Source organism: Lepisma saccharinum, chromosome 20 (genome assembly GCF_977018435.1).
Source record: "Lepisma saccharinum chromosome 20, izLepSacc3.1, whole genome shotgun sequence".
NCBI lineage: Eukaryota > Metazoa > Arthropoda > Insecta > Zygentoma > Lepismatidae > Lepisma > Lepisma saccharinum.
In genome coordinates, this window is record NC_139248.1 from 56,801,446 (window position 1) to 56,827,483 (window position 26,038).

Sequence of the window (26,038 nt, forward strand, 5' to 3'; positions counted from 1 at the left end):
CTTCCACAACTATAAAGAAACTACATTCGGTAAGTAATTTCTCCTGTAAATTTGAAGAAATCAATTTTCCGGAGATAAGAAATTTACCGTAAGTTGTAAGGAAGTTTATTTATGATATTTGTGTAGACGTTATCAAGTAGTATTGTTAATGAGAACCAGTAGCACCTTTTTGCCACTTTTGTCCCCGCACTATGCTAAACTTTATCTACTAAGGGAAACTTAACTGCCTTTGCTCCGCCCCAGCTATAGACTCCAAGAGCCGATACCGATGAACACTAAACTGTATTTTAGTTTGTGTCTTATGAGTGCTGTCTAAGTGTTCATACAGAGGGTCAGCAACAATTTTCGCAAATTGTTACATAATGAAATAATACCTGTAGCCTCGTCATATATTTCCTTTGAATCAGCATACGATACTTTCATAGTCTAACATCACAGATCTCATTCTCTCATAGGGGAAGCACGCTTCATATAAATAGAATAGAATAGAACGGTCTTTATTTAAGCAGGCGTGTTTCGGCCTCGTGGGCCGTTCTTACAAATCTTAAATTGTTATTGAAATATTGTAACCTGATTTCCTGGTACGTACAGTGGGATTCATGATTATTACCGTGCAAATTGTCCATGACAATTTTCATTAATTTTTCTCTTATATCCTATGTGTTTTTAAGCGATGGAGTTTTATGTATGCTGGTGCAGAAGTTGTCAACAGCTTGTTTTGAGTTTTCTTTTAATTCTTGAAGCTCTTATTGGGTTAAATTAAGTGCACGAACATGGTGATGGACATTTTCACGGTAATACTCATGGATCTCACTGTACAAGCTATGTTAAATTAATTTCAGACTTACACGGTGAATTTTTTTTAACTTTGGCGCAATTGTAATCTGCTACCAGGTAAAATTTTTGTGAAATGACATTTGCACTGGTTTTTGTTTTCATTTTAATTTCTTTTCTGTATTTCTTGCTATTCAGATCAAATCATCCTCAGACCTTGGCCGTTATATGGTTGCAACACGCGACTTGAAGCCTGGTGACGTCATACTGAGCGAAGCGCCTCTGGTGGTAGGTCCGAAGCAGATCACTCTACCTTTGTGCCTAGGTTGTTACGCTCCAGTGAACGGCAGGTATCGATGTCCTCAGTGCTTGTGGCCACTCTGCGGTCCCGAGTGCCCAGGGGCAGCGGAGAACCACGGATCGGAGTGCGTTGTGTACCGCCAAGGTCGAGCTCCTGTTGAGGTTGACGAGTTTAACGACACCCACTACGCTTACGAGGCCGTCATGCCTCTACGCTGTCTGATTCTTCAGCGTAAGAACGTCCGTAAGTGGCAGGAGCTTCTGGAGATGGAGTCGCACGAGGAAGAGCGGGCTGGTACCTTGATCCACGAGGAGAATCAGATCAGAGTTGTCGGCTTCCTTCGTAACTATATTGGTCTCACGGATTTCCCAGAAGATGGCTTCGATTGCTCGGAGAAGACTATACATCAAGTGTGCGGGATCTTGGATGTGAATGCTCTTGAAATCCGCACGGAGTTCTGTGAGATCCAGGCATTGTACCCCACGGCTTACCTGATGGAGCATAGCTGCGTGCCCAACACCAAGCACTCCTTCGATGATAGGTTCCATATCACTGTCAAAGCTGCGGTACCCATCGCCAGAGGGGAGCATATTCAGACGATGTACACGCATGTTCTCTGGGGTACGCAAGCGCGCAGGGATCACTTGAAGCACAACAAGTACTTCTTGTGCAGGTGCCAACGTTGCGCCGACCCTACCGAGCTGGGTACACACTTCAGCAGCATCAAGTGTCTGAACTGCGGAGAGTTCCTACTGCAGATGGATCCCTTGGATGAATCTAGCGACTGGGTCTGCAGCAGCTGCTCCTCTGACCTGACAGCTGATAATGTCAACGAGCTGGTCATGCATCTGGGGGAAGAGGTTGAGATCGTCCAGAGCGGGTCTCCAAGCGTGGACGAACTGGAGATGCTTCTGAGGAAACTGCAGGCTCTCCTTCACCCAAACCACTACCACAACTACGCAGTGAAGCACTCCCTGCTTCAGCTGTACGGGCGTCAGGAGGGCTACCTCTTGCATCAGCTCACAGAAGACAAGCTCAAGAGGAAGGTAGACCTATGCAAAGAGTTAGCGGCGGTCTCCTTGAAACTAGACCCAGCATCTGGTCGCCTACAAGTGTACACGGGGATCATCTACTTCGAGCTCCACACGGCAGTACTTCAACTCGCCAGGAAAAGGTTTGAAGAGGACAAATGCGCCATCGAGGAGCTGCGGAAGGAAGCCGGAGAGGCGAGGGCATCCCTGAAGAAGTCCATAACTCTTCTTCAGGACGAACCTTCCTATCTTCCAGAAGGCAAACTGGCAGAAGCTGCCAGTAATGCCCTCTCGGATCTGGAGCAGTGGATGGAGACGATTGGCTGTAAATTGTGAACCCTATGGTTCTTTACTTATAATTGAGATTATGTGATAACTTGTCCATAGTGATACTTGAAACAGGCTTATTTTCTAGTCACAAGTAGTTAAGGCTTTAGCAGTGCTGTAACTTAGTTTGTACCAGGCAACAGAAACTAAATAAACTTCACTCGCCATGGGAATTTACTATAATAAATATAGCAAATAGATGTTTAATTGCTCTTTAAGTTATGAATCTCAAAAGTAGAGCATGATGACGTGATAGGATATGTCACTACCTTAAATAGCGTATCGAACAAAATACCTGTGTTTTATATACATAAAATACACTGTATTTGAAATTTTACTATAGATGGAGACAGAAGCTGCAATGTTTTGCCATAGTATTACATTATCGCTGGATTCTAACATGTTGATTTTTTTTACTTTCAAATCAAAATCAGTTGTCTTGTTGCTCACGATTCTATGATGTAGGATTATGTTATGTTTAAATTATTGTTTATATGACAATTGCGTTAATCTTTCATGAGTTTATTGTTCTGTTTTGTACTACTTTAAAGATTTTTATTAAAATTGTTGTAATAAAGAAAATAATAATATGAAACATTTTATTTACTTACGGTATTAGTCATGAATTAGCACACCTTGGAATACATTTACTATTTAAGGTAATTCAGAAGTTAAGGATGCTAAATAATTTATGTAACTGAAGTATATTATTCTGCATACTGTGGATGTTGAAATGCAAAAGTGTATTTCTAGGCTTGAAGCCAAAATTTGTAACATATACTTTGATGATCTATCTGCATTTAGTTTGGCTCCATATATCACAAAGCAACAACGTGAAACATTATATATTTCTCATTGGTTTCATTTCTTTCATTACATTAAAAAATAGTAACATATATTTGCAGTTCATGACGATTAAAATATTAGAGAATATTGTGAACGTATACGCCAAATGCACACATGATTCAACGCAATTATAGTGATTTACAGGCTTTATGGTTCTTGCAAAATCACCTTTAATCATATTAATGTCTTCGATGATACTTGCTTCCAATAATCATGTGTGTCATTGCACTCAAAAGTCCCCTGGTTCGATTCCTCGTGCAGGATTCAGTGATTTTATAAAGAACTCTAAAACCCTATTTGAATTAGCCTCGCAATATGCCGGGCCTTAATACTGTACCCTCTTCCGCACGCTGATATATGTCTCTTGCACCTAAGATAGAGTCCATGCTTGTTTTGGACCATTGCTACTCTCAGCAGCATCCACCACTTGCGTATCCTTCACCTGACACGCCGAAGTAGTTGCGCCCTTGGTTGTTGTCTTTGTGGTCTGCGAGTTCACATCTGGAGAGGACACGAGACTATCCGTCTCCTTCCTCCGCCGGCATAGATACTTCCAGAATTCCAATATCCAGCAGCAACTGACACAAAGGGATAGTCCCTTCCAGAACTTGGCACATCCAGGACCTCCCCTAGTTATGGCGTCGTGGAGGAAGGCGTACAAGAAAGGATTGACACCGCAGCTGAACAGAGAGAGTGCACTGAGCGAGTGCTTCAATCCTACCCATTCGTAGGTTAGAGGATTATCCTCCGAATCCAGGACGTTGAAGAGCCAAATGGGACATCTACATATGAGGAACGTGAACATAAGCACAAATATTATCTTCACGGTCCTCATCTTTCGCTCCACGTGGATTTGACTTGTCTTCGGACTATCATCAACTTCCTCCGCTCTTGCTGTCGAGCCTCCCACTGGCTTTCTCACCCAGATGAAGTGTCCAATCATGGTGTAGACCACCACAAAGGTAAGCAGCAGCGGGGTTACTATAAACATAAAGACTATGGTGAAGTAGAGATTCTTGTGAGCCAACTCTATCGCGCAGAAAGACTCTGTAGTATTTCTAATTCCAGTGATATTTAGAAACTCTTCACTGATAGGTATGTCAATGTCGAGATCATAAATGACCATTGCGAACTCTGTCGAATACAACCAGATCATTGGAAACGCACAACCTGAAAGATATACATTGTTGTTAGACGGATTATATCTTAATTGTTCAGCAACAATGACTAATAAATCAGAAAGTTAATATTTACTTCCCTTGACGTTTAGTTTTGTAATGATGGGTTAGGTGGTTCTGAAACTTCGTGAGACATCGGCCTAGTAAGTGCCTTGTTAGAATGCCGATGCCCAGATCTCAACAAATTTTCTTTCTAATTTCTTAAACTTTTTTTATAAATTGACATGCATCCTTGAAATTAAAAATTAGTACATTATGCTAGAGTAATACTTCGAGTATGGGCTTGTTAACAAATATAAAATTATGTTTAAATTTGTTGTCAACCACTGGATACGTGAAATCTTATAGTTTCCTCAATCCAATGTCATAAAATTAATTTGTTAAGTGCTTATTTTGATTCGCATGTGGCTTTATGTACACAGTAAAATTCTAATTAATACTAATCAGGAAATCGATGAACATATTATTCTCGGAAAAGTAATAATTACATTGTTAATTTGATTTCAAATTTGTTGATTGGGAGAAAATGTTTCAGGAGAACCTCTCGCGGCCTGGTAAAAATTATGCCAGGGCCACGGCCCGGTGCTTGAGAAACGCTGGGTTAGACTATATGCAAACTCGATTTCTGTGCAAAAGCTTTAATCCGAATCAGTCAGACACAATCGAACGAATTGAAAATTCATTGAGTTAAAATTTTGGAGTGTGGCCATTTTGCACACAGAACTCAAAACGTGTCAGTTGACATATATTTTGACTCTAATAACACATTAACGTGCATAAACTGCAAACGATGCACTTTTTGGTGTGTCAAAATACACATGGATAAGAATAAAATGATATTTTTATCAGATGAAGTTCCATGCGATGCACTAAAATGCATCGATTAGGAAGATCAGACAAGATCATTTCAAATATAACAAAATTTCACTTTCAATGCATCACTTGAGACAGCTATATGTGTGTAGAGTAATGCTGATGCCATCGTATGTAGACCACAGAACTTTCTAGAGGATTGTAGAACCTTCCAAAACAATTTTTTAATGCAAATTGAATTTTCTTTCAATGATATTATGTACTTCTTTTGAACAAAATAACAAGATAAAGAAGATTGAAACTGTTTAATTTAAATAAATATATATTTTGTTGAAATCTGAAACTTTAGTTAGTTTAGGGACATTTTAATATTATCTTATTGAGCTGAAATTTTACACATAGTGCTTTTACGTGGATTGGAACAATTTTGAGGATTGGGAGATGAAAAATATTTAAGTTCATAAAATCACATATAACTGAGGGCCACCCTACTGGTCATGGGCGTTCTTTGTGATTGTCCCTTCATTAATTTCATATCATCACTTGACTTCATCTTTGCGATTAGCTAAAAATGGCAGGAAGGTTTTATGAGGAAATTTTTGTTATAAACTCACGTGTTTGAGCCCATCCAATGTTTTTCAAAAGTTGGCGTAACCGTTTCCAATTAAACATTTCTGTACATTCTGCAAGTCAAACTCTACCAGCACACTGGCGATTTTCCTGGTGCAAATGTGACCACACCACCATAACGTCCATCAATCGAATTCGGCAGAGCTCAGAAGTGCAAGAGTTAGGCAGAAACCGGATCCAGTGTGACCATACCCTGAGACGGCAAATTATCTTTACGCAAGTACAAAAATAAATTCAAACTTTGTTTTGTCGTTAGTTGCTTACAAACTCACCGGAGGCTAGAACCCAAATGGCGCCTAAGTAAAGGAATGCTATGGAGTCATTGTCCTGTACCCTGCTTTGCAATGCATGAACAATTCCTCTGTATCTGTTGACGGCGATGCAGCAGAGGGTGAAGGAATTGGCCAAGATGGCAGCCACCTGGATGAATGGTATTGCCTTGCACAGAAATTTTCCCATAATCTGAAATAAAAATAGAAGTAAATTGCTGATGATGAAAGTGATGATATATACACTTTATTATTATTATTATTATTATTTCGAATGGATAGAGCTTTGTATCTTAGCCTACGACAGAAATAATCATGAGAATATCATTCTATGGAAACATAGCAATTTCGGTAACCCTTCTACAAGTAGAAGTGTTTGTTTATATGTATTAGTCACTTTTCTTAAGCAAATCTGAAGACTGCAACTGTTAGCTTTGTACGTAGGTGCTGAAGTTACGGTGATTGTGCAGTGTTGTAACTGCATGTACTGCCTGTACTGAAGACTAAAATTGGTAAACGGTGTAAGTGCCACAATAATTCAAACACCGTTTTCCACGTTAGACTGTGAAATGTGCCATGCTTTATCATGTGATAAACGTGAAATGTGGCTGGGAGCCCTCTAAGTAGTTCAAAGGGCGTGTAAAGAGCTCACTAGTGTGAACGTTCTTACGAGCTGATGTGCTGAACGATGCGATTTCCCAACACTTTCGCTTTTGGCACTTACAACGTTTACCACTTTTAGTCCTCTACTCATAAAATGCAAGTATTGGTCGGCAAATTGTCCATGAGTATTTTCATTAATTTTTGACTTGCTCTCTGTCCGTTTCTAAGCACTGGAATTTTACGCTTGCCCGCGAATCCTGGCCTGGCCTGGGTGCTCTTTATGAGTGTTCCTGTATCAGTTTCATCATTACTCATCCTGGGCCTGCCCGATGACGCAGTGGTAGCGTAGTTGTCTTGTAATCAAGGGGTTCCGGTTCTATATCATGTGAAGGCACATAGTGGTTCGGATCCCACTTTAAACTGTAGGTAAAGTCCCGATTAGCCTTAATGTGCATAAAGTGGACGTAAAACACCAATTCAATTAATCAATCATTACTCATCCTCATCGTCGCGATTAGACAAAAGTGACACGAAAGCGACACTACATAACAAAAATAAAAAAAAATGACTTAAATCACAAAGAACAATGCAATGTTTCTATTTCTTTCAGTTGCGATATCTTGATTGCTTCATTGTGTTTGACCATTATCTTTATTCTAGTTTTAAAGCACTGAATTATTCATGTATCGTGTTCAGACAACATCCCTCAGCTCAGAATGAAATTTAATGTCCAGCTTCAAATTCTCCATGGAAAAGGAGATGGTGCTGCCATCTACAAATATCCTTGCCTGAACAGCCTCATTGTAATTGTGTGCTGACGAGGTAGGTTGTGTCGTGTTAGAAAGGTTCGAGTTCTGTTGGAAGGTCTTCGAAAGGTGAAGCTTGTTTCGTCGAAATAACAGCTGCGTATTTAACTTTTGGCGTTTAGCCAATCACCGAGATTCTCAATGAAACGTGGAATAACGATTCCACGATCCTACGAGAGAAAACTTGTGTGGATGTGGAATATGGGTCACGTTCAAATGCTTCTCTCATACTGATTTACTTGTTTTTATCCCACACGCTTTCCAACTCGTGAGCATTCCTTTTCCATCCCGAAGAGTAGGACGCACGTGAAAGACTCTGGCCTGCAGTTGCTCTATTTACTAATAGCCATTTGGTTACTTTTGATTAAACAACCTGCACACAACCGACCAAATGCCTACGTCTATTGACTGAGACTTACATGTGCGCACACTTATATTTGTAATCTATCCATTAATCAGTAAATAGCTACTAACGAAATTTGTAACCTGGAAGATCAAACTGGTACAAACGGGATAAAAATAATCTCGTGTCCCTTTCGAAGATCTTGTAGGTTACCAACTAATCAGTAGATGGCGTTGATAGTCCTTAATCTATTGCTTGAAGGATAAACGAACATTTGGACACATTGACGTCAAATCACAGACTACTAGAGCATTCCCTGACATTCGCTACGAGACTCGGCGGCAAGCGATCCGGCGTCAGTGCTTGTATTTCCCGGTGAAAGGGGTCCGCGACAGTCGCACGCTACAGTCTGTTCTTTTCGCTCTCCCTGCCTTCGCTCTCTTTCCCTTTCTGTTGACGTTGCAGACTGACGCCACTATAATCCTCCCTCGGAAGTTGTGTTGCGTCGTGTCCGTGTGTTGAAGATTGTGGCTTAATATGGCAAAACAAAAGTTTACATTACAACAAAGGATGTATCTTCTCGAGTGTTACTTCGGAAAGAGGAATTGTGGAGAAGTGCGACGACGTTTTGCAACGAAATTTCCTGGTGTTCTCGTTCTGAATGAAAGTGGAAAGAAAAACTCACGTGTACTTACTGAGGAAAAACTCGATGAGATAGGACAAAGGTTAGAACAGTCTCCTCAGAAATCTATCCGCCGCCTCTCACAAGAAACGGGTGTTTCAAAAAACCCTCTAGGTCACCCGATGTGTCAGCCTGCGATTTTAATTTATGGGGAAATCTAAAAAATAAAGTATACAAAGACAATCCGCACACCATCCGTGAGTTAAAAGAGAGTATTTTACGAGAAATCGGGAGAATTACAGTAGACGAACTTGCACATGTAAATGCCAATTTCCTTCGGAGATATCAGGAATGTGTTGAAGCAGAGGGACATCATTTTCAACACTTTCTGTAGTCAAGGTTAGTACACAATATGAAAACTGTAATTTTAATAGCCGACTCTACCGACTGTCGCGGACCCTGTTCGCCGGGAAAGACAAGCGCTGACGTCGGGCCGCTTGCCGCCGAGTCTCGTAGCGAATGTCAGGGAATGCTCTGTATAATGGTAAGAATTTGAATTGGTAATTGTGACTGTGAGCTTACAGAATAATATTGATCTGTGTTGACAATGGATTGTTCAAGTGCGTCACACACATTAATATTTAAAAAAATATGACATAATAATCATTCGAGCGTGATGGAAGATGGAGCGATATTTTTTTTCAAGTCTTCAGTCGTGTGAACAATAGGTGGTTCAACAAGAAGAGTGTCGTGTGTTATCTAGATAACATTGTTTGTAACGCAAATTTTAACTTGTTTCCTTGTCAATTTTATTAGAGGCAAATGTAACTTACTTGACAGTTAATTCTTCATCTTTCTGCTTTCTTTCCATTCACCATTACTTCAACACAATGTGCTTGTACGTACGTTAATATTCTTGAGAGTTTCAAATAGAAGACTTTGACTAACAAGTTTATTAACCCTATGTCGAACATTGGGACACACATATTGTGAGTGATTGATTGAATGATTTGGTGTTTTAAGTCCACTTTATGCACAGTAAGGCTAATCGGGACTGGACCTAGAGTTTAAACTGGGATCCGAACCAGTATGTGCCTTCACCGTGTATCGAACCCGGAACCCCTTGATTACAAGGCGAGGACGCTACCACTGCGCTATCGGCGAGGTCCACATACATATTGTGAGTGCTCAAAAGTTCGACACCCGTATCGAATAGGCCTACTGGACACGCTAAATAAAACTAGTTCTTATTAACAATGACCAGTAAATATGGAGTGAAAATGAGTCAGGTCTATAATTCAGCTTCCTACGACATTCGGATCCAGTGTTAATGTAGTCAAGGTTAGTACACAATATGAAGACTGTAATTTTAATAGCCGACTCTACCGACTGTCGCGGACACCGGTCGATTACTAGTGCATTACCTGTCGAAGATTGGTGAACGCGTTTAGATGTTGCTTATTGACTCCGGGTACTTAACTACATGTCAAAAACTGAGTTTACAGAAAATGAGAAAACGTTTATTTTGTAAATTTAAGGACATCGAGTGTATTGTGAAAGCTAAAGCCTTTATTATTAACAAGTGCCGTTTGAAAAAGCCCTTTGTTTCCCATTGTTACAATGGGATGAAATGAATATAAAAGGCGAAAACTGCTCAACCACTGCATCGTTTTGAAAATTTTAACCCTTAAACGCATGAATTATTTTGTGTCAATTTTTTTTCTTATTTTTAGTTTAATATCAATTGTTATTAACTAATAAGCGATTTTGAGTCATTTTTAGAGAATTTCCATTCTCCCTTTTCGAATTATGCCCCGTTACCGTATGGTGACGTCAAACGTTCACACCTAAAATTGATTAATTTTTGAAAACTTGGAAATGATTTAATTAACTTTCAAATTACTTTCAAAATTTGATTATTATTTTTTATAAAAATGCGTATCAATCCCTAAGATTGTATGTTTATTTTATTAAGTCTCTCTGAACGCTTCATGTTGACCAGGGCATTCACTTGTTTTTCTCTCAGCTGTCTCAAGCCTCCTAGGCATGTTTACAATGCATTGTGTTGTGCCATGCAAACCTCCTGAGCATTCAGGAACAGGTAACACTTCTGGTTTTAGAGTCAGCGGTTTGCATGGTAGCAATTATGATAATCACACGATTCGGCGATTCGGCATCGAGGAAGAGCTCGATGGCCAGGGGATATAGAGGTGAGGCAAGCTGGGAGGTGACTGGCTTTGGAGATTGAGTGGAGAGAGTGAAGGTGGTCAGCAAGTCAGTAGGTGAGGAGTACAACAGAGCTCTGGTCAACAAATAGGAGACAAGCTTACAGAGGACTTCGCTATTTTCATTCAGCTAAGAGACTTCAGTTAGACAGGTAATTATCCTACACCCAGCCATGATACAGGTTCAACGGTTCACAAAACACAACGAGTGTCCATTGTCTTTTCAGTAGTTTAATTCCTTTGTGTAAATTGTACCTTTCGCATGCCAAGCAATAACTCGTCATGTCAATGACGAGTCGTCTCATCAAGAGGATGAATGATGAGTAGTTTACATCACCCCATCGATTAACTGGTTCAGATCCCTTCATTCTATAGAATGACACGAATGCAAATATCATAGGTCCATTGTACATTAATCTCACATTCTCTGAGCTAAACGCACTGAGGTAACTATTTAGTGCATAATGATTACTCTATATTCACATATTGTTTATCACTCTTGAATATTCACTTGCCATAGAAAAGTATGAAACATGGAATGCAAAGTCCAACAACATATTTGACATGTCCAATAAGAACACTTCTGGTTCAGTGCCAGTGGAAACTCATTATACTCTCGTCTTGATAGATGTCAAAAATGATGTATCCACGGAAGGTATTCAAACACTACGTAGGGTTTGTAACCAATTATTTTAGGTATACCTGTAATAAATTGCTTGTAGGAATGTTTCCCATAATACGGAATCACAGACTCAACAAAGCTGAGCTACTGAACAGGTTCAAAATGTTCCATCAAATGATCCTTTATTATTGTTCGTTTTACTATTGATATTACACTAGACTCTCGCTAATCCGGCCCTCAATAGTCCGGCCCTCATCCGGCCTGTAGTCACTCAAGCAGAAATGACGCGCACAACAACGAATTATCGTGTTCAACAATGTTGTTAGTTAAAAATGTTAAACAATGCTATACATACGTACAGTATTTGAAATTGTGACTTTCTTACAGTAAAGTTCAGTGCATATTATGGCTTCTAAAAGGAAACACGTAAAGTACAGCCTGTATAGTCCCTATGTGTTTAAACTACATAGTAGTACGTAATTTCCGACCCTCTCAATAATCCGGCACTTCCGCGAATCCGGCACCCATATGTGCAAGGAATGGCCGGAGTAGCAAGAGTAGTGTATTACAATAAATTACATATAAATATAAATTATAAGTAATAGAAAGAAATAAACCATACAAAGACGACAAAAGGCTTTGCAACTTAAATTTCTTCGTTTACATGCAACAATAATAGAATCAATAAAGTAATTGTTGAAAAGCCTGTAGCTACTGTATCTGCATAGCGTTACCATATGGTATCGCCACCATTGTGTGCAATAATCGATAAAGGGATGCAAATTCTTGAACAGAAAACATCGTAAGTTTTAAATTACATGTGCTTACTAAATGCTGAGAACATTTAGCACCATAATGAAAGATAAAACCATATTTACTTTCCAGCGTGTGACATTTTGAATAAAACAATCAAAGGTCAGAACATATACATCCCCCCACAACAATGCCGTCACCTGGATAGAAAATAATGGTCTGAAACACAATCTTTAGGCTTCCTACAGCGACTCCTGGCACTGAGTCCTCATACATACTCAATGTAGGAGAAGCCTCGAGCATGAACGGATTCGAATGTTGAGCGTTAACATATGGTAACGCTATGCGTTTAAGGCTTAAATTCTGAATATAAGAATGAGAAAAAAGCAACATTTTAAGTGACATCCGACAATTAAGGGTCCAGGGGAAAAGCGAGGTCAAAGGTCCAAACTTCAAAATTTTTCGTAATTACGCAAAATTTCCGAACACCGTAACATGAGTGTTTTCCAAAACTTGGGGCACGAGAATTGCATATCCTCATACAGTGGTCTTTTGTCATGCCCCCCCCCCTCCATTTGGTGCATCCAGCGTCCATAGGGCCGGCACTAGGAGCGAAATTCTCGACAATGTCCCGAAGCTGGCAACACTGCCGCTTTATACAGGGTGGCGCAAGGAGAACGCATGTTTTTGGAATAAGTTTAACGTCGTTGATTTTCAAGATACAAACGTTTTATTAACACAAAAACCGTCGTTATGAAATGCAGTTTGTATTGGTATACAGGGATGATTTAAGTATGGAAAGATGACTTCATTGTTGCTGCGCTGCACACATGCAGAGCCTGTCCTCAAAGTTCCGCATTGCCCTTGCCAACATTTCGTCTGGAATAACTCTAATTCCTTCACGAATGGCAACTTTCAGTTGACTGAACGAGGATTTTGACTTGAGGTAACCCCACAGAAAAAAGTCGCAGACAGACAAATCTGGGGAGCGTGGGGGCCAAGAGACATCGCCGAAACGTGAGATTACGTGGTGGTGGTGGTGGGGAGGCGGACGGCAACAATGACGTCATCTTTCCGACATCATATTCCATACTTAGATTATCACTGTATACCTATCCAAACTGCATTTCGTACCGATAGTTTTGGTGTTAATAGAACGTTTGTATCTTGAAAATCAACGATGCTACACTTATTTCAAAAATGAAGAAATGTACCACTGCTACATACTACATTTTTTCCACTCACTTCGATCTATTGAGGGGGACACAGACACATTTTTTTTTTAAAAAATAATAATTTTCTCCTCCCTTTATAACACTAATTATTGGGAGGCACAATGTATAAATTTTACCTCCTCTAAAAGGCCTGTCTTTAACCCTGGGTCAGTCTGGTGAAAAGAAAATACAGCATTAGTCTGGTGGGGTGTGAGGCACCCCAATTCTTATTTTTATTTTAACTAGTTTATTTTTGATTACAAATACCTTACATTTGCCGAAAAAGCTTTTCTATTGTTACAAATAATTTCTGAAAGCAAAAATTAAAAAAGAAAAGACCTCAAAGTTCAGTGACATTCAGTCAGGTTCACCGTTGTTTGCTTGTCCGTAACATTCTTTACAAAGAGAGAGTGCGTGTTCCAAACATAGAAATTTTGCACACTTTGCACAAGTGAACCTAGTCTTTCGATCTTTTGAACGTGGACAGATTACACATCGTCCTTGAGAACACTTTGGACCTGGAGCTGGAACGTCCTCTTCTGTATCATGTCTTCTTTTCAGCTTCAGTTGTAGTTCCCTCGGAAGATTGCTGCTAGAAGCAGCCCGAAGATTGCGGTGTTCTTCGATCAATTCAAACGCCAACTTTTTTAGAAACTTACGTCTTTGTATTTGCTGGTTGGTGTTACTCACAAATATAACCTGAGAATTGATGCCACTGATATTCAGTACAGCATAAAATACCGTCAAAGGCCAACGTCTAGAGTTTCTAGAAACGTCGTACGTGGCACACATTTGATCCACTGTGTCAACACCACCCTTACACAAATTGTACGTGGTGATCATTTCTGGTTTTTGAAGATCGCCTGTTGTTTCATCAATCCTGTCGTCATGATGCATAGTAGAAACGACAAGCACAATCTTATTTTTTTTGGGAAAGTAGGAAACTAACGTTATATCTTTGGTGAAAGCAAAGATACTACTGTTCACTGTTCTTTTTGTGCCTTCAGTTAGCTCAGGTGGTATCTCTCTCTTGTTTTTCCTGATTGTACCAAGTAAGGTTAGGTTATGATCTTTCAATAGTTTATTGGCCAGTGGTATGCTGGTGAACCAATTATCTACCGTAACGTTTCTTCCAGAACCTGTTATTGGTGGCACCATTCGCTCTACGACAGATTCCGGAGAATTGCTGATCTTGAACGGTCCATCAGGTTGTTTACCAGCATATATTTCCAGGTTTTGCGAATAGAAGACTCTTGAATCTACAAGAGCAAAAATTTTAATGCCATACTTGCCTGGCTTGTTGGGTAAGTATTGTCGAAAGGGACACCTACCTCTGAACTTTTCGAGTTGCTCATCTATTGTTACATTTGCTCCAACAGAGTAATGTACTTTACACTGCTCAACGAAAGTTTCAAAAAAATCTCTTATCGGTGCAAGTTTATCAAATTGAGATCGCTCAGCTCTCGTAGATTTGTCGTCGAAACGGAGACAAGTGAGTAAGAATCGGAAGCGTTGCAACGTCATTGTACTCCAAAATATATCCATACCAGTACCATCTCTCGCCCACAAATCATCTAAATTTACTCTGTTTGCTTTGTAAACACCTGCCATGTACAAAAGTCCAATTACAGCTTTTATTTCTACTAATGACGTATTTTTTACTTTATATTTCTCATGTTCACCATACTTTTGGGACGCATTGTCTATGAATTTGTTTGTGTTACTTACAATTTTCTGCAGTGTGTCGTCACTAAGAAATAACTGAAAGCATTCTGAAGGACTTTTGCAGTTCTTAGCCACACCTCGTACACATGGGAGACGTGTTCTGATAATATTACTCGCTCTTGTTCTTGTATTCGTACGTGGTGCTGACTTGCTCCACTTTGTGGTACCGTCCTTACCTACGTAAAAATTCTCATTTACACTATCGGTATTGTCTAAATCCGCATCTTCTTCGGAATCTGTGTTATGTTCATTTTCACTAGCATGGTCCGACCAACAATCACTACCCTCACCTCCCTCCACATCCGATTCCACTTCTTCGCATTCTTGTAACAATCGCCTAATACGTTCCACTTCAGAACCCATTGTTTGCAGAATACACAGACACTAAAAAAACAATAAGAAATAAACTATTGGCTCTTTTTTGTATTTAGTCCGTACATAAAAACAGAACCGTGACTAGTCTGGCGGGGTATGTCAAACCCCAAAGCCAACAAATACGTGACAACAACTTAACAGCTCCAGCACCTACAATTGCAAATACACTACAAACATCCACGATAAATACTTGCCAGGTACACGGATGGACAAAGTTCAGTGTTGCTAAATCGTTGAGAAATAAACTAATATAGTACGACTGGGGTTTGTCACACCCCAACAGACTAACGCAGGGTTAAGAAAGGAAACCAATTTCATTTCTCTACGAAAATTAGTTCTCGAGCGACGATTTTTCTTGTACTTCGCGGCAAGTTTGAAAAGCGGGAGCGTGAAAACGCGCCGGCTTCAACGGGAATACACTCGCGAAATTGTGAAACAAGGGAAGATATTTGTATATAAGTTTGAAAACATTATCTCAGTCAAGAATTTATAATTTTACTTGGGGTTTTATGCATATTTTAAACATTTTTTAGTCATTATAGGAGTTTCGTCTTTGAAAATGTTTTTGGCCTCAAGAGCTCCTAAAATTTATATGTTTTTCTGTTTGAAGCAATATTTTACATCTTGATGCATGTAGCAACGCTTTTCTTCACTTTTTAAAACGCTGTTATTACAGTATTTTTCGAGAAAGTAGAAGGGGTGTCGATTACTTGGACATGGTATGTCGATTACTGGCGCAGTCCATTTGTGGGGGTGTCGAAAGCTGGTGATTTCTATTATGGAATTTTATTTATTAGTAAGGTAATCTAAATGTCCAATGTACAAAATAAAAACAGTGATTTACGTCACTAAGCAGTCGAACACTGATGCATTTACCTTATATGGTAATTATATGGTTTTAACGGGAGAATGATCTGTGGCCACACATCGATGCAAACTGAAAAGTAACGTGATGTTGAAGTTAGAGCAGGGTGCGAAATCCTGGAGAGTGAGGAGGGAGTTTAACCTACAAACAATATTACCCTAAAAATCCTCCCACCAAGAATTTCCGGGGAGAGAGCTTTTGCTATAAGAACAAAGATAAGCAATTAGTTGTGACTTCAAATTTACTTTAAGTATAATGTTAATAAGATACATTAACAACCAAGGATGATGCCTGTCCCTGTGTTTGTAAGTGTTGGGTGCTTTCTCCCTCTCTCTCGCTCTCGCTCTCTCTCTCTCTCTCTCTCTCTCTTTCTCTTTCAAGAGACCATTAACAGATCTACACCAATAGCAATATATGCACAATAGAACAATTGATTGCTTTGCTTTATTTTATTTTCCCTTTCTGCCACTTTTGACTAATCGAGAATGCAAAATGAGAATAAAAGACGAAAATAACCAGGTAATCTAACTGATATATATACATTAATAATCGGCAAAAACTAAACAAAAACGTATATATAATAAATACATTTAAACTATTTTCTAATTTATTGACATTTTGAACAAGTTAGTAAAATAAATAGTTTCCTACTTTATAAATATCTGATATACATGTAAGTAACAAATTCATTCATTTATATGTATTTAATATACAGGGTGATTCAGGAAAAGCGTTCCAAAAATTAAACAGGAAATAGGTGATGCGCCACTGAATAATTTGAGATTGGAAACCTAGGGTTGGAGAAGTCAGCTTACCGAAATACCGAGCACCGCCTCACTTCAATGTTGATGTCCAAAAGCATCTGGATGTTACTTTTCCTACTCGATGAATTGGTTCGGGAGGATCTATTTACTTGCCTGCGAGGTCACCCGACCTGAATCTACTCCATTCTTTCGTCTGGCAATGTCTCAGATTACTTGTTTATGACATCTCAGTGGACACGGACATGGAATTAGTTTCTAGGATTGTCATCGCTTGTGATGTGATTCGTAACACGCCAAGGATATTTTATAGGTGTGGCAAAATGTGCATTTCTGTCATTCTTGCATTCTGTATGGTCGGCGTCATTTTGAACAACATTTGTGAGGTACCTATTTGTTCATTGTTAACACCTGTATGTCAATGCTCTGACATTATAGTTTCCATATTGCAAGCATGTAATTCATACACGTAAATTAATATCAATAAATATGGTACATGTTAGAGCTCGACATGTTTCAGCTCAAATTTCGTTACGCTGGCTTTCTGACCCCAGGTTCCTTATCTCCAAGTTCTGCATCATCTGTTTCCTGTTACATGTTTACTGATTCGCCCTGTATAATACATATATATATTTAGTGATTCACACTTACATAAAATAACATAATAATATGCATATGTGTGTGTAACATCTTTCTCCAATTATCTCCGCTCAATGATTTCGCACCACGAGTTAATTAATCAAAATATTAAATTAATTAATTTATTAATCAAGAGATTAACATAGACCACGTGCTAATATCAAGGCCTAACCCTCACTTATTTCCCACGCTCTTATAATTCCTATTAAAACAAGCTTTGGGACCTGCTCTGTGTGCAGGAATTATACTTGGTGACGTCATAGAATAAAACGGTCTTACCCAATAAGGGATGTTGTGAGCTAAGCCGTCTAGTGAAGCAGGTCCTACAGAGAGAACGGTGAGAAAGTCACTCGTTGCCAGGGACACCAGGAACACTTTGTAGACGTAGCGATGCTTGCTTCTGGAATATTAGAGATAGACAGGCATTACAGGGAAATAGGCACTCTAAAAGAAATCACTTATTTGGTTGACAGTACCTTAACCATACAGGACGAGACGTCATGCTAACAACATTTTTTAATGGTTTGCAGAGGGACAACTTACATATTCGTTTTTCCGTATCTACGACGAATTAGGAAAGACATTTTTTATGTACAGGGTGTATCAGAAGTCCCCTACCACCCCTTGTAAAATCCACAGTAATGTATTTTCATGGAATTTGATATGGGCGATACAAAATAGGCTTAGGGGGACACCTTTTAGAGTATGCCACGGAGACGGCCGCCATCTTGGTTCCGCCATCTTGAATTCAACTTTTTTTTTATTTAAAATGATAGGTGGGTCATGTGATACATGACCATAGGCTAGAATTTCGTCAGGATGTCAAATCTGAAATCAGATTTCATGTAACTTCATTTGCTGAAAAGTTATTGGCAACTGAAAGTGATGTTTACCTGTTACAGAATGTGCTCCACATGTTGTCCGTGCTGGGCAATGCACGTGTGCAGACGCTTCTCCCAATGTCTGTGGACACCGAGCAAGGTCAAGCTGCTCAAAGGCAACCATGATACGTTGTTCCAGATGACGAAGATCACGAATTTTCACACCATACACCATAGCCTTAACGTGTCCCCAAAGGTAGAAGTACATTGGAATTAGGTCTGGTGATCGGGCAGGCCATTCAACTGACCCAACTCGACCAATCCATGCCCCAGGAAATTGTTCATCCAGGTACTGACGCACCTGGACACCATAATGGGGAGGCGCACCATCTTGTTGAAAAATCCTGGGAATGTACCATGTTCCGACATCAGAGCTGGCAGTATCTGTTCCTGTAGCATCCCCAGGTATCGTTCCGCATTTAAATTTCCTTGAATGAAAAAAGGACCGATTATGCGTGTTCCCCATATGACTGCCCACACCATAATTTTGCCTGCAGCTGTCATTTTGGAGGGATCTGTCCATGCGAGTTTGTCATGCGACCAATAGCGAATTTTTTGCCTATTCACTTACCCATTTATGTAGAAGTTCGCTTCATCGGAATGGAGTATCTGCATAGCGACGTTTGGATTTAGCCGTAATGGCGCGATAGCCCACTCGCAAATCTGCACGCGGCGGTCTGGATCGTCCTGGGAGAGGTGTTGCTGCATTAGCACCTTATACGGATCCAACCTGTGCCTCTGTAGCACCCTGTACACTGAACTGTGACTCATAGCACATTGCATAGCTATACGACGTGTGCTTCGCTGCGGAGATGTCGAGAAGGAAGCCAGAACTCCCGTAGCTGTTGCTTCATCCGTGACTGTCCGCGGTCGTCAACTACGCGGTCTGTCCAAGACCGTGCCCGTCTCCTCGAATTTGGTTAATAATTGTGCCACTGCAACATGTGACACAGGGTGACGTTCTGGATGACGCAGGTTGAAATCGGCAGCCACTGCACGGGTACTTCTCCTACCCCACAGTTTGACGATTTGGATCCGTTCCTCAGTTGTTAACGGCATGGTCCAGCACCTGCAACAAACAGGTGAACATCACATTCAGTTGCCAATAACTTTTCAGCAAATGAAGTTACATGAAATCTGATTTCAGATTTGACATCCTGACGAAATTCTAGCCTATGGTCATGTATCACATGACCCATCTATCATTTTAAATAAAAAAGTTGAATTCAAGATGGCGGAACCAAGATGGCGGCCGTCCCCATGACATACTCCAAAAGTGTCCCCCGTGTCCTATTTTGTATCGCCCATATCAAATTCCATGAAAATACATCACTGCGGATTTTACAAGGGGTGGTAAGGGACTTCTGATATGCAACATTTCACATGCTAATGTAATCAAAGCACAGAAAATTACCAAAATATAGAAGGTGCTGATTTATTTACGTCGCCTTTTTGCCACTTTTGGGTAATTGCGACGATGGGGACGATAAAATCTTAAAATTTTAAGATGAAGGGACAATCACAAACACTTATGTAAGACACGACACAAGCCCCACAGAGAATTATGCTGGCCATGGATCAAGTCACCAGAGCCTCGTTGGTCTGCAGGAAAGCAGCTACCGGGGTGTGTACTACGTGGAAGTGAGGTTCGAGGTGCTGTGACACCCACCATACTGCCCTGACTATCGCCTGTGAATCTTGTAAAGACCCTGCGTGGTCGCCACATTTAACAACCCTGCGAGGTCGCAATATTATATTTTGTTAAGAAGGTATGGATGAAGAATGCATGCTAAATGTTTAAATGTGTTAACGGATCCACCTCTACGGTTATTAGTTTCGCTTATTATTATTGGACCCTACGTGTTCGCTGTATTCTATAAATGTTAATGGGTCCACCTCTACGTTGATTAACTTGGCTCATTATTAGACCTTGCGTGGTCGTTGTTTTTGGTAAATGTTATCAAATATTGTGACATGAGAATTAAAGGTTAAAAACCTGAAAAGTGGAATGTGAAATGAAAAAAAATTGAAAATTAGCTCAGCGAGAAGCACTCTTTGAAATCAGTAAGTACTATGCAGAAAGGCCTGGAGTTCAAATTCTGAGTACAGTGTGAAGGTTTATGACATGAGATTGTTAGCCATTTTTATTGTCATTTATACTGTTCAATTTGTTGATGCAAGTGAGTGCTAAGGGTAAAGGTAAAGACACTTGAGTAAGTGTGCTAAAGGACATCTTTGTGATACGATTATAATAAACTGTTACATATATATGTATAAACCTGGTTTAGTCTTTCTTTGCACCTAGCTAGCCCTGCGATATTTCTGAGTCCTTGTACTACGACTGAATCAGTTAGCACATATGGGTAACTTTTGCCGACCCTCCAACTGCAGTGTTTAGCGTGTTGAACGCAGCCAGTACCAGTACTCCTGCGCCTTGGTGCTGGGCACTGCGTGGGTGGACGTTGCATAAAGTTTTGGCGTCTTAACGTGGGGCCAAAGAGATTGTAAAGACTGAAACCAGCAAGCCAGTGGGAGCCTTCTAGCTACAAGGACTAGAAAGGGCTCATAAGTGTCAGTGTTGGTGTTCTTCCAAAGAATTCATGAAGGTGAAGATATAGTGTCGGTAGTGGAAGAAACCATAGACGGTGTGCCAAAATGGAAAGGGATGCGTCAAGTATGAGCTTAAGAAGCAGAGGGAGGAAAACCGTAGATGAAGAAACTGGGTTCGGATGCTGTGAGGACACCGGAGGAGAGAGGGAGTCTTTCCAGTGTTGCCAATGTCTACAGAAGTTTCATTGGAAATGTGAGGGGCAAGAAGAGACCTCAGTCTCCACTGCTGAGTCCAGATGCAAGACTTGCTCATCGGTACCCTTGATGGTTTTAGGACAAGAACCAAGTGCTCCTAGTACGACCCCATCAGACCATTGGTTATTAGAATGGCTGATGAGAGATAAAGAAGAGAGAAAGAAAGAAAAAGCGGAGGAGGAGAAGCAGAGAAAGAAAGATATGGCTCAATTAGAGAAAGCTAGAAAGAAAGAGAAAGCAGAAGAAGAAGCTAAAAGAAAACTAGAGACACAAGAATTTAGGTCGCTAATAGAGTCTCTAGAAGAGAAGAGAGAAATGGAAAAACGAGAAGCAGAAGAGAAAAGAGAAATGAAAAAACGAGAAGCAGAAGAGAAGAGAGAAAGAGAATTAGAGACTCTCCATGCCTTAGTTCAAGGTCAAGAAGAGAGGAGACAGCAAGAAGCTGAAAGAAGCCGAACAGAGATGCTAACACTGTTCTCCCAACATAAGACAGACCAGTTAGAAAGTCTTAGGTAGGAATTAGATAAAATTAGAATCTCTTGTCAGCTGGAAGTAGTGAAAGTAGTGGAAGAACAATTAGAACCTTTAGCTGTCTGGCGTGGTGAAATGGAGCAAGAGCAGGAACAAATGAAGAAAAATTTAGAGGTCTGTCTGCAATTGGTAGCTCAGTCTACGACGGAAAATGGAAGTGAAGAACCAGAGAGAGTTAAGCAGATAGAAGCATCTATAGAAACCATAAGTTCAGCAGTAAAGACTCTGAGTGAGCAGACTGTAGTTATGGAGAAGGCTGTCCAAGAACAGAAAGTAGCTGCAGAAACGATGGCTAAAGCAACCGGCGAAAAGGTGAACTCTCTTCGCGGAGAGACACAGAAATTGGAGGTATCTCTTCGGCAAGAAATACAGGAGCAGACTGGGTCTATGGTCAGAAGAGTAGGCGAACTGCAAGATAAAATTGAACGGTTGCAGCTACAACCGGGAGTGCCTTCTGATGTTCTCCCAGATTCCATTGAACGAAATAGAAGTCTGAATCCTGAAGCAGCCTCTTATGAACCTCCTAGAGTGGTGCAGAATCCTTTCTATATGGGAACCATTCAATCGGATAAGCGTAAGCGGCCTAGAGAAGCAGATAGTTCCGACGGGACATCTCCTCGGCGAAGAACCGAATTTAAGATGCCTAGAATGTCTGACATCGCACACATCCCCAAGTTCAAGGGTGATATTGAAGCTCAGTCAGCTGAGAAATATCTTCGTGAGCTCAATGTAAGCTTCGAGCTCATGCAAGTGCCTGACAATTACAGACTCGAATTGCTACCTAGAGTATTCACAGGTAAAGCTGAACATTGGCTGGCAGGTAACATAGACAGTTTTGTTAGCTATGCTGATTTCTGCATAAAGTTTAAAGAAGAGTTTGCCTCCGAGAAGGCTAAGCAGAGACAATTAACAGCTGTAAGAAATAGAAGATATTCCCGTCCAGTACATGAAAATATGGAGAGCTTCGCTTGGAGCATTTACGCCGCCTATAGGAATCTAAGTGACAATTTCAGCGAGAGCGAGGTGCTGAATTTAATCATAGGTCAGTTACCATATAGAACTCTAAATCTCTGCCTTGCGCACTCTCCCCGAACAGTTGACGAATTGACCAGTTTCCTCAAGGACTTTGAAATATATGATGATCCCGACTACTGGAGAAATAAAGAGGACTTCAAAGGTAAAGAACTTCCCCATAAGAATTTCAAAGTGCGAAGCATTGAGACCAAGGGTGACACTAAACCTGAAAATTCTTGGAGCGCTCGGAATTTTAATAGATTTGGAGGTAACAGAGGACTGAACCATAACCAGAATGGTCGATGGGAACCTTATCGACCAAATCGAGGGCCAGATCGCAGATTTCCCGATTGTAGGAGGAACAATCAGGGACGCAGTAGTCCTAATTCTCCTAGGCGATCCTCACCTAGAGAATCGGGACCAAGGGGAAGACAGTCACCCTCCAGAGAAGTTATGACCTCTGAGCAGGAGGGAGCCCTAGAAACAACCCGGGACTTCTTGCATAATCAAAGGTCTCAATCCTGCCAAACAAACTAAATCCTTGTCTAGGTGCTTCGTTCCCATTTAGGCAAGGGGCCTCGGAGGAGCGACCTGATACAACTATCCAAGAACTAAAGGTTAACTTTCAACTAACTGAAACAGAAGAAGTAAAATTACAGAGTGAACTGAAATCCGCAAGGGAATCGAGGATTAGATATAAATCACCAGCAGTGGCTGCAAAGTTAATAGATATACCAGTGACTTGTGTAATAGATACTGGGAGCGAATGCTCTATTTTAAGTTATGAAGTTTGGACTAAGTTAAAGGAACAAATTCCAGGTATTCAAGTGCAGAAGGTTCCAGAGATAAGATTGGTGGATTTTTCTGGGAGCCATAGGAAGCGTGTCTTTGGCAGCAGACGTGTGGAACTGGAGATTGAAGGTATGGTGTTCAGTACTGAAGTTTTTATATTGAGAGGGTTTGTTACAGATCTTCTTTTGGGCATGCCATTCTTGAAGCAGCACGAGGCCGAGATAAATTTCAGAAGAAACTCGGTAAAATTGTATTTTGGAAAAACTCCGGATCAAGATGTAGGGAATCCACTGGATGTTGAAATTGTGCGGTACATCCTAAAGGTCCAAGAAAGAGACGAAGAGTGGATGTATAAACCGACAGACCTCAAGGAGATGGTCGAAACTATAGACATTCTTAATGATTCCCAGAAACAGGAGTTGCTGCAAGTGCTGAATCGATATATAGCTGTGTTCTCAGAGAAGCCCGGTACCATGGAAAGTGCAGAATGTGAGATCCTTTTAAAAAGTACCGAACCAGTTCATCGCCCTCCATATCCAGTGCCGCTCTCGAAAAGGGCCGCTCTAGAAAAAGAACTTAGCTTGTGGAAAAGCTGGAACATTATTCAACCATCGGTATCACCCTATCTCAATCCATTACTAGTGGTGGATAAGCCCGATGGTAGTGTAAGACCGTGCCTGGATTTTCGACTATTAAATGCTATTATGATTGTTCCTAAAAGCTCAGTGCCACCTATTGATGAGTCATTGCAGAGATTTAAACAAGCCCAGTATTTTTCGAGTTTAGATCTAGCTTCAGGCTATTGACAGATTCCTTTGAAACCAGAATGCCGAAAATACACTGCTTTTTCGTACAAAGGTCGCCAGTACGAATTCTTGAAGATGCCTTACGGCTTATCTAATGCTGTGTCTACCTTTGTGTCAGTTATGCATACAGTTTTTGGACCTGTGACACGCACCTTCTGCCTTGAGGGCTTTTAGTTTTAGTCTGGTTACAACCCTTTTATCGGACTTCTCAGGGGCTTCTAAGGGTTAGTAGGACCAAGTCCTTGCGAGGTCTGTGGTGTAGGATTTATTTTTAATTATCACCTATGTAGGTGGAAATGAAAGATCCTTAAGATCTTTTACTCGAAGATTTATTTGAACTTTCGATGTTATACAAACACTTTTTCAAACAGACAGTTCACCCGGTATAACTTGTAGGCCTAAACCTATTAGTTATACCGAAGTTTAAAACCCTGGTCTTTTGATGATGCAGGAGAACACCTTATTCAGAGTTGGGTTTGTGAATATCCGCCAACATGGAGCACAAGTACACCCAAGGTTATTAGAAGAATAGGTTGGGCCAATCCGTTGTTTACTCGTAATGACGAAACGACGGTAAGAGGTGAATTTATCCATGAAATGAATTCCAAATCTATGCGCTAGTGTTGCACTATGCAGATAGGAAACCATGCCAGAAACTGAACACAAAACACTGAACTAAAAATTCAAAAAGTTCAAAATTCGTGTTTACGCTTCGTTTATAACATTAAAAAATTCGATCATATTCTTCCAACCCTGAACGAGAACAAAATGCTAAACATGAACAGACGTCGCAGACTTCATTTCTGTTGCTTTATACAGAATCTTTTGCATAAAAAAATCCCCTAAAATTTATTCGAGAATCTAAAAACCAGAAGGGAAATACACAACTACAAAACAAGAAGAACAGCGAAACTTGAACTCTTCAAACACTCACTGGAAATTTTCAAATCGTCTTTTACACTTTCAGCGGCAAAAAACATGGAATGAACTTCCGCCCTCCATTACCTCCCTCCCCAGTCCAAACAAATTTAAGAATAAACTAAAGAATTTTCTGTTAGATGAGCAATATCTCTGTTCAAGCTGCCACGAGTAACACTACACAATACAGTTTAGATTACATACGAGCCTTGCCAATCCAATCCAATCCTTGACAAATCTACAACTATATTGTAATATTTACGTATGCGTTGTTCTATCGTACCTCACAAAACTACCATAATTATGTACATCAATCTCAACATCCGTGCGTGAATGTCCTGCTCAGAAATGTTTAGTATGTGTGTTTTAATGTGTGTGTGTGTGCGTGAATGTGTTTTTATTTCTCTCTTTCTTTTTTACGTGTTGTCTTGATTTTTTTTAAATCTCGTCTTTGTTCTTTCCTTGTAACCATTTTATTATTATTATTTTTTATTTTATTGTATTTTCTTCTCTTTTTTATGATTTTATTTATGTACACTAGGTAAATGTCAAACGGGGTTAGGTGGGAG

The 26,038-nt window shown here is 40.2% G+C and overlaps 2 protein-coding genes across 3 annotated transcripts in view; one reads left to right on the forward strand and one right to left on the reverse strand.

The window, feature by feature from the left end:
• LOC146003281 (SET domain-containing protein SmydA-8-like) overlaps positions 1-3,014 on the forward strand; it is an 84,568-nt gene extending 81,554 nt beyond the window's left edge. For both annotated transcript variants that reach the window (XM_083141508.1, XM_083141506.1), the window contains exon 3: positions 973-3,014. In XM_083141508.1, coding sequence (XP_082997634.1) covers positions 973-2,442 — 1,470 coding nt within the window. In that variant the 3' untranslated portion in view covers positions 2,443-3,014. The remainder of the gene's footprint in view (positions 1-972) is intronic.
• A 360-nt stretch (positions 3,015-3,374) lies between these two features.
• Positions 3,375-4,413, reverse strand: LOC146003639 (uncharacterized). The gene has a single exon (XM_083141962.1). The coding sequence runs from the start codon at positions 4,403-4,405 to the stop codon at positions 3,650-3,652; it is 756 nt and encodes a 251-aa protein (XP_082998088.1). The 5' UTR covers positions 4,406-4,413; the 3' UTR covers positions 3,375-3,649.
• Positions 4,414-26,038: the final 21,625 nt, after the last annotated feature.

Bases quoted from the DNA above. Each gene is read 5' to 3' on its own strand.
- LOC146003639 (XM_083141962.1), bottom strand. From the start codon at position 4,405: ATGGTCATTTATGATCTCGACATTGACATACCTATCAGTGAAGAGTTT.